The following is a 9,884-nucleotide window of genomic DNA, read 5'->3' as shown; positions in this document are numbered from 1 at the left end:
GGAAATGCCAATTAAATTTTAAGTTCTCTGCATTTCGAGTTTCGCCATTGCGGAAAGGATGGGTTTTTACATATTGAAACAAAAATGACAACTTCTTCCTAAGACATTTCAAAGTGTCACTTAGTGTTGTGCTAGAGTCAGTCAGCGGTGGGGGTGGGGGGTGGAGGGGAGTTAAATCATGTCATTTCTTACGAATTTACGGTGCAAGAATACATTGCTCACTTTACTTTGCGAGTTGCTAGGTAACGGCGAATGCTGAGAGCCCGTGTTCCTTGGAGACAGTTTTGTTGGTGATCAGGAAAGAAAGATAGCATTGGAAAGGAGACGGAGACAGAGAGACCTGGGACTGACATGTGAATCCAGCGGGCACAGATATGGATATCGCAGGGCTGAGGCTTTCACATTCAAAAGTAAAATTTATTGCGACTGAACCAGGGGAAGTACGCCAGGAGAAAATCACCTTGCAAAATATTAGCAGCGGCCCCAAAAAGGTTGTCGTGTGGCCAATTCAGCACAAGGTAAGCGCATTCGGGTCTCCCAGGCTTCTTCAACAGACGTCATCCGCTAAGGGCTCTCCGACCCGTCCTCGTATTTAAAAACCCAAAGAGCTGCGGATGCTGTAAATCAGGAACAAAAACAGAAGTTCCTGGAAAAGCTCAGCAGGTCTGGCAGCATGTGTGAAGAGAAAATCAGCTTTAACGTTTGGGGTCGGGCGACCCTTCTTTCGTTCTGAGGTTTTTCCAGCAACTTCTGTTTGCGTCCTCCTATTTCCTTGGGGATGTTTGCAGCGGCCACTCTATCGTCTCTGCTGGACTTGGACAGCAGGAATGTTCCAATAAATTTGTGATTCCCGGGTCCAGGCTCGGGATTAGGGCGCTCCGGCTGCCTGGCTCTCTACTCTCTGCTCTCTACTTCGGTCTACCTGCAATCTGCTCTGGTGGCCCCGGATATTATGGTTCTCTTATTATCTGTGTCTCCAGCCGTTTGGTCGGAGGTTAAGGCGAATAACCGCGGCGAGCTGAAGGGACGGGTAGGCGTGGTAACTGAGGTGAAGAAGATATTAATGGTAGGTATAGGAACATAAGTATTGAAGGAGCAAAAAGAGGCAACTTAGCCTCTCGAACCTGCTCACCATTCAACATGATCATGGCTCGTCTCGTGGCTGATTACAGAAAATGCTGGAGGTGACAATGGGCCAGGCAGCATCCATGGCGAGAAAACAAACAAACTACTTGAAACATGAAGGGTCTAGGCCCGAAACGTCGGCTTTTGTGCTCCTGAGATGCTGCTTGGCCTGCTGTGTTCATCCAGCTTCACACTTTATTACTTGAAACATTCGCTTGCTTTCTGGCCATGGATGCTGCCTTGCCTGCTGTGATCTCTACCATCTAGTTTTCGGTACAGATTCCAGCATCTGCAGTAATTTGCTCCTGCGTGGCTGATTTCATCACGGCCTCAACCCCATTTACCTGCCCACTCTTCATAACCCTTTAATCCGTTACGAATTAAAAATCTAACTCCTCCTTAAATTTACTCAAATGTCCAGGCTTCCACAATACTGAGTGTGTGGTAGTGAGTTCCACAGATACATGACCGTTTGAGAGAAGTAATTTCTCCTCATCTCTGTCTTAAATCTTCTCTTTCTTAACATAAAACTGTGACCGAGTTCTAGATTGCCCGACACCAGGAAAGAGACTTCGTCAATCTCCTTTAGCATCTTATATGCCCCAGATCTCGTCTCATTCTTCTAAAACCCAGAAGAATTTACCCTAAATCCTTCAATCCATCTTCACAAAACAAACCTTTCACCTCTGGAATCAGTCCAGTCAATTTCCTCTGAACTGTGCAGTGCAACTACATCCGTCCTCAAGTGAGGGGACCAAAATTGTACCCATTACTTCAGATGCAGACTCTCAAATGCCTTGTACGGTTGCAGAAGTCCCTGTTTTTAACCTCTATTCCTTTTACAATAAATGCCGAAATTCTGTTTGCCTTCCTCATTACTGGCTGTACGTGCATATTAGTTATCTGTGATTTGTGCACAAGGGCACCCAAATTCCTCTGCATCAAACATCCCATAGGATCATGTATTATATTCAGCAATGGTAGAATTGGGATGATATTTAATAACAGAAATGCTATTTACTGGTCACTGTCCTTTTTTTAAACTGCATCTCTATTGCATTATACGATTTTTTTGCCTCAAACATTTGAAATCATTGTCTCCAGGGATGGCGTGGTGGTTTAGTGGTTAGCACTGCTGTCCCACAGTGCCAGGGACCCAGATTCAATTCCACCCTCAGGTGACTGTCTGTATGGAGCTTGCACATTCTCCCTGTGTCTGCATGGGTTTCCTCCAGGTGCTCTGCTTCCTTCCCACAGTCCAAAGATGTGCAGGTTAGGTGGATTGGCCATGCTAAATTGCCCCTAGTGTCTAGGAATGTTCAGCTTAGGTGGCTTATACAGGGATAGTTGTGGGTGGGATGCTCCAAGGATCGGTGTCGACCTGTTGGGCCAAAGGGCCTGCTTCCATATTGTTGGGATTTTATTCCATCTCAGGGGAGGCAATGGCCTCATGGCACTGTCACTGGACTGTTAATCCAGAGACCCAGTTAATGTTCTGGGGACCCAGATTCAAATCTTGCCAATAAAAAAATCTGGAATTAAGAGTCTAATGATGACCATGAATCCATTGTCAATTGCTGAAAAAATCCATCTGGTTCATTCATCTTCTTTAGGGAGGAAACTGCCATCCTGGTCTGGCCTGCATATGACTCCATACCCAGCAATGAGTTTGACTCTTTACTGCCCTTTAGGCACAGAGGGATGGACAGGAAATGCTGGCCTGGCCAGTGACATCCTCAAACCTTGAATGTTTTACGATGTGGATGTTGGCAATTGAGACGTTAGAGTGGATATATTGTAGATTTACTAAGATGTTTTGTTATATGTAGAAATACAAAAAGACTAGGAACAAAATGGGATGATTACTTTAAAAGATCAGATTATTAAGTGTAAGGTCTGATCAAACATTAACTATTGTAAGTGAATAGAAAGTTAAGTATTTATAAAGTATTTCCAGTGACTGTGAGATCTAGAAAAAGGTGCTTTGTCTCCTGGTTGGCAGGTGTTTTAAAAAATCTCACTTCAAGTTTGAATGGAAAATAACTCTTTTGTTTAATTCTAAGTTGCCATGCTGCCTGCCTGAAGACTGCTTAAATTGGTGCTGTGTTACATAAAAGCCTTGGCTCTCCTGTGCAGCCATGAATACTGCTCACTGGAACCCTTAAACACATATTCCTAGCTACTTAGTCCCTAGCTTTTAACAGACAATACACATCATATAATGTCCCTCTTTTTAAAAAATGTAATGCACCTTTCTTTATGACTACAGTATTTTAATATTTAACTATTATAAACTGAAGGAAGTTATTATTTGGCTTTTTTGGAAAAAAATGAAATCCTTTTTCATAGCCTGTTGCAGCCTATATTCTTATAAATTGGTATTGCTTCAGTGGTAAGATATTGCAGGTCTGGCCTTTGATATTCTCAATGGTGAATTGGTGATGTGTGTTTTACTTCTGGTATTGTAGGTCTCTGTTGCTAATGTTTTCTTGCTGGATGATGATGTTTCGAGCATTGTGATCACCATTTCTGATTTACCAGCTCAGACATAGGTCAAATATGGACTGTTTCTTTTCATTTGCTTACCAGTTTCAGGCTCAATTATGATGAACTTGGGTGTCTCAGAGTCATTAACAACTTTTGTCAAGCTCCATAATTGAATGATGTAGAAGCAGAGTTTATCCTTTCATCGCCACGGACAGGGATTTAGCATGTCTGTTGAAATGCTGACCTCCTTTCTGTGCTTCACTGAGTTGCTGCTTCACTTTGTCCTGGATACTTAGTCTTGGAGTCATAGAGCTGTACAGCATGGAAACAGACCCTACGGTCCCATCCATCCATGCTGACCAAACCGGAGAACTCTGGGAAGCTAGGGAAGTGATTGTCGGGCCCCTTACTGAGATATTTGTATCATTGATAGCACGGCTGAGGTGCTGGAAAGTTGGAGGTTGACTAATCTGGTGCCACTATTTAAGAAAGGTGGTAAAGAAAGGCAGGGAACTATAAACTGGTGAGCCTGGCATCAGTAGTGGGCAAGTTGTTGGAGGGAATCCTCAGGGACCAGATTTACATGTATTTGGAGAGGCAATGACTGATTTGGGATTGTCAACATGTCTTTGTGTGTGGGAACTCCTGTCTATCAAACTTGATTTGAGTTTTTTGAAGTAGCAATTTGGATTGATGAGGGCAGAGCAGTGGACATGATCTATATGGAACTTGGTCACCTGGAATACAGGGAAAACTAGCCATTTGGACACAGAACTGATTTGAAGGTAGAATAAGTGGGTGGTTGTGGAGAGTAGATTTTCAGACTGGAAGCCTGTGACCAGCAGTTTGCCACAAAGATTGGGGGTGGGTGTACCATTTATTGTCATTTATATAAATGATTGAGATGTGAACATAGGTGGCATGGTTATTAAGTTTGCAGATGACACCAAAACTGGAGGTGCAGTGAAGAAGATTATCTCAGAGTACAGGACCTTGATAAGATGGGTCAATGGGCTGAGAAGTGGCAGATGGGGTTTAATTTAGAAAAATGTGGTGTGCTGCATTTTGGAAAGGTAAATCACAGCAGGTATGGTCCTGGGCAGTGTTGCTGAACAAAGAGACCTTGGAGTGCAGGTTCATAGTTCCTTGAAAGTGGAGTCATAGGTAGACAGGACAGTAAAGAAGGCATTTGGTATGCTTGCCTTTATTGGTCAATGTATTACTTGGAGGATATATTTTGCTCATGGGGTACTCATATTTTCTTTAATTTGACAGCTTTGTAAGTGATTTTGTGACAACCTTGAATGGTATGTGTCTCAGTGACCATAAAACAGAGTTTGGATCTTCCTTTCGATCTTGACATTTTGCACAGTTTGTTTTTGTAAGTCCATGTCCCTGAGGGTAGTGAGAAGAGGAGGTGATAATGTTGAACCAGTACTCTTTCATGAATTCCTTTAATTCTCAACATCTGAACAGTATGCTATTGTCACATTTCAATCTCTCAAAAATCCTTTGCTCAATGAACAGAACTCAACTGCTAAGGTAACAAAGTGTGAAGCTGGATGAACACAGCAGGCCAAGCAGCATCTCAGGAGCACAAAAGCTGACGTTTCGGGCCTAGACCCTTCAGGGAAGGGTCTAGGCCCGAAACGTCAGCTTTTGTGCTCCTGAGATGCTGCTTGGCCTGTTGTGTTCATCCAGCTTCACACTTTGTTGTCTTGGATTCTCCAGCATCTGCGGTTCCCATTATCTCCTCAACTGTTAAGGTGATTGTCCCTCATGTGTTTCACCTTCCAGATGTAAGCCTGTGATGATGAGGTGCTATTCTTGTGTTTGTGACTGGATTAACTCCCACAGAATGCCATTGTCTGACTGTCACTACATTAGCTGTTGTCTTTTTCTGCTGTCTTCTGTATTTTGAGTATTTTGAGCTTTTAGTGTCTTTCTATATGCCCATCCAGCTGATTTGACTTTGCCTTTGCAATTCTCCATTCCTGTGTGGCCTTCATGGACCTTGTGCTGAAAATTTTCTTGCATCATTTTGTTTATGATCATTCTTCCAGTGTGATGACATCTCTGATAGACCAGTAGCCAATACTCTTCTGGCTACTTCTGTTCTGAGGAAGGATCACCGGACTCAAAATTTCAACTCTGTTTTTTCCTTCACAGATGCTGCCAGATCTGCTGAGCTTTTCCAGCAACTTTGTTTTTGATCCTGACTTACAGCATCTGCAGTTTTTATGGTTTTTATACTTCTAGCTCAGTATGTTCAGACCCACCCTATCTTACTTGCTGAATGGAGTCAGTAACTTTGATTTGTTTGTCTCCAGCTCACACAGGTTTGCAAAATGAAGAGTTTATGTTTTGGATCAAGCCAAGGATACTCCTCAACTCTCCCTTATCTCTTGAGGCTTCCATCCCACAGATAGACACAATTCTTTCAGGAGTCAGCCTTATTTCACGAGGTGTGCACACCATTCTAAAGAACTGGACACTTCATCACTTCTACAGTGCATTTGTGCAAATTTAACTGGTACTGGTATTCCTGGTGCTCTCCCTGACTTTGTCTTGGAAGAAAGGAGCAGGAGTAGACAAGAGTAGATCATTTAACCCATTGAGTCTACTTTCTCATTGAAGGCTGAGCTTCTACCTCAATGTCCCTTTCTCAAGCTAACTCCATATCTCTTGATTCATTAGTCTTCAGAAATCTAGTCTTCTGGGATAAAAAGTTCCAAAGGTTTACCACCCACTGAATGAGGAAATTCCTCTTCATGTCACCTATGTTTAGATTAATCAGACAGGGGAAATATTTCATGCACATTCTCCCTGTCAAACTCTGCAAGAATTTCAAAAGTTCCACTGAGATGACCAGGCATTCTTTGAAACGCTGGGGAATACAAACCCAGTGTCATCAGTACCTCTCTATAAAACAATTCCTCCATCCCAATATTAATCTGGTGAATTTCTATTGCACTTCCCCTATGGCATCCTTAAAGAAGGGGATTAAAACATACGCAATACTGCAGGTGTCATCTCATGAAGCACTAGACATCTGCACCAGCACATCCTTATTACTGTACTCAAATCCTCCTGTGATACCGTTTGCCTTCCTAATTCTTGCTGCACATGCTTACTAGCTTTTATTGAAAACATGAACAAAACATGAACCCTTCAGATACCCACACTTTCCAATCTCTCACTATTTCAAAATATTTTGCCTTTCTGTGCCTTCTTACAAACGTAATATTACCTAGCTACACTATATATAAAATATCACATATCGTCTACTTTGTTGAGTGCTCTTTTGCTTCTTTGTATGAATCATCTACCTTCTGTTGGAACATATCCTGGTTCACTTTAAGGCTAAGAGGTAAACTCATGAATGTGTGCCATTCAAGTAGTCTGAAAATTGTTGTCAGCAGTGTGTATTCCTTGCCTAGCTTCATATTGCAGTCACCATTTCTTTGATTGAACTTGCTAAAAATATTTTGCTCCTGTCAGTGCAAGTCTGATCTCAACCATACTGGGATAGGGTAATGTCCCCACTTGAAGACCTAGTTAAAATCTTTGGGTTCCAGGCAAAGTCTTAGCCATCCATTTGGCTTCCCGCTCACCGTCATGCCATTTACCCAATCTGTAGGCACTTCCTCTCCATGATCATCGTATATTTTTCTATCACTTGGAGCTCTCTTTATAGCCTTCTAGTTTTACTACATGGGGATGAATCATTGGTTTCATCTCAGGGTGAATATATTGCGTAAAATCTTTAAACCTTCCACTATTACATCGAAAGACTCTGGGTACATTCATTCCAGGCCTTCTTTAATCAAATGAGCTGGTATACTGTCCTCAACCCTGGCACCTCCTTCTTCACTTCCTGGTTTACTGAGGTAATCTGCAGCTCTTGAGTGCTGCGCAACCCCAATACAACAGGAGCATCTATTTCAGTGCTGTAGAACATAGAGTTAACATCCTTTCCTTTGTGTTTCCTACTGGTTTGGATTGATCCTAGCAGTTGAATTTTAGCTTCCCCTGTATGTTGTTAGCATGTCATTCTTTAGTTTCAGAATATCTTTCCTTGGATAACCATTATCTTACAAATATCTCAGAAATGGTATGGAATGAGTGGCTTGAGTTCATTTGTGCTCCAATATTAATGTTCATCTTTTTGGGATTTTCTTTCCTGGCTCGATTCTCACCTTCTTCCGAAACTGAATTGTTGTGTGAATTTCTTTTCTATTGGAACTGTGACATTCAGATTATTCAGGAAGTTCCTATTTCTAATTTTGTTCTCAAGTTAAACTGCATCTTCCAGTCTTTGGCAATTTGTTTTTATTTTCTCTAATTTGCCTGGTTATTTTTGCTCTGGTGATTCATTTCTCCCTTTCTTCCTTTGCTGTGCAAATTTTTCCCAGTGATTGGCTTCTCCACTAGCACTGCAGATTGACGCATAATTTTGATATTTCCTTCGAATAGTGAATATTTATTTTTGTCCACAGCTCCTGCATGTTTTTCTATCTTTGATGTACACTTTTTGCTGCTGGTTCACTGCATCAACTCTGCTGCATTTCTCTTTGCTTAATTGAAGGCCACCTGTTTGAGTAGTCAGCATTTTCATCTGTCTGCTTGTGACTCCATGCATGCTGGCAATGTTTGCAGTCAGCAGTATTGCAAGCTCGTTTTTTCTGATGAGTTTTTTTTCAGGTTGTACAGAACACCTTAATTGCCTTTCATCTGTGTCTTAAACGTACAGTTGCAGGCTGCATTTTGCTTTCTTGTTATTAGATTGCCAGTAGGCTCACGTAACTCCTGTTTGAGACCTTGAAATTCATTCTGGCAAATTTGATGATTTGATTTTGGCTGAAGGTGGGTGCCGAATCTTTCAAAACTTCGTTTGGATTTCTGGTGTCTTCTTAAGTAAATAATTTTAATCAGATTACAGGATATGGCTAACTCCCTCTTTATTGTTAGTGGCTTTTAGACAACCGCTGAATGCAGTTACCAACATAAGCCATCTTTCAAAATGGTGGCCCAGAGTCATCTGCGCATGCATGGTGTTATATTCCCACTCTCAGTGAATTTAATCTGTCATTAAACCACAGCCACTTTAGTCTGCATCCATGAACCGACCTTTTAAAAGGGGATTTTTGCTGCAAAGTTATCTAGATGAGACAGGCATATTCTTTGTGCTGAATATGGTGAGAACTGTGCAGTTTATCAAAATTTAATACTGTTGACAGAGCGAATCCCAAGTCCCTCATTTGGCAGTTCAATTCCAATGGATGAAATGAATGATTCAATTGAACTACATCATCAGGAAAAGATGAACTGCTTGCCCTTTTAGCATGATCACCATGCTAATTTCTCCCTCCGAACTCAGACAAGCTAATATGAGGGTAAATGCTACAATCTGATTTTGCATGTGTTTGCAGTGCTGCACTTAGTGACTGTGTTGGGCGCAAACTCAGCCTTTTTATTTTAACATTTTAAGTGCTTCTGCAACATCATCATCCCAATTCATTTTAGACTAACGGTCTGCATTTATTGCTGTGCCAGTTGAGTTTTTTTTATTTTCACATGATGCATTCAGTTTCTCTCTCTCTCTCTCTTGCTCTCTCTCGGTGACATTAATTTGGATTGATATTGCTGATCAGCATTAAATTAATTCAAAATGGTTTAGGTTTATTCACCAAATGGTTTTGGTTGTCTTTTGGTTCACAGATGTTGGAATTATTCACCCTTTAACATCAGAAAGAAGAGGTTACTTTTGTTTAATTTCAACTCGCTATCTATGAAGTGATTGCAAGAGTATGTTAAACAAAGATCTGACTCTCTATTGCAGTTATGAATGATAGCACTAAACAGTTATGCGTAGAGTTGATTCCTAGCTAATTAGTTCTTTGCTCTTTACAGACAATATAACAACATTCAACACGGGGACCAGAGATATAAGATTATGTGCAAGACTTGTTTGGAAAGCAAGGGAAATTTCTTTACGCTGAGATGCTTGAGGATTTGGAATTTATTTCCATGATTAATATTTGAGACAGAAAATGTAACATTCAACAGTGGATTGGAAAGGTGGATGAAGGCAACGAAGGAATATTTTAACAAAATGGATAAATGTGATGAGAACTAGTTACTAATGTGAGAGTGGCTGACACACAAATTGTTTAGTTGCAGTGGCCAGTTTCTGTGTTTAACTGAAATGTATTTTTGCCCATTTTGTCAAAATATACTATTTAGGAATGAAAAGAGTGTGAAATTGGATA

General features: G+C 41.2%; 1 protein-coding gene across 1 annotated transcript in view; it reads left to right on the top strand.

Moving 5' to 3' along the window:
* Positions 1 to 197: 197 nt before the first annotated feature.
* The window catches only part of LOC125456902 (cilia- and flagella-associated protein 47-like), a 478,989-nt gene continuing 469,302 nt past the window's right edge, over positions 198 to 9,884 (top strand). Inside the window, exon 1 of the mRNA XM_048540417.2 lies at positions 198 to 518. Coding sequence (XP_048396374.2) covers positions 375 to 518 — 144 coding nt within the window. The 5' untranslated portion in view covers positions 198 to 374. The remainder of the gene's footprint in view (positions 519 to 9,884) is intronic.

Source organism: Stegostoma tigrinum, chromosome 12 (genome assembly GCF_030684315.1).
Source record: "Stegostoma tigrinum isolate sSteTig4 chromosome 12, sSteTig4.hap1, whole genome shotgun sequence".
NCBI lineage: Eukaryota > Metazoa > Chordata > Chondrichthyes > Orectolobiformes > Stegostomatidae > Stegostoma > Stegostoma tigrinum.
Note: the sequence above shows the minus strand (reverse complement) of the source record. Positions and strands in the feature narration are given on the sequence as shown.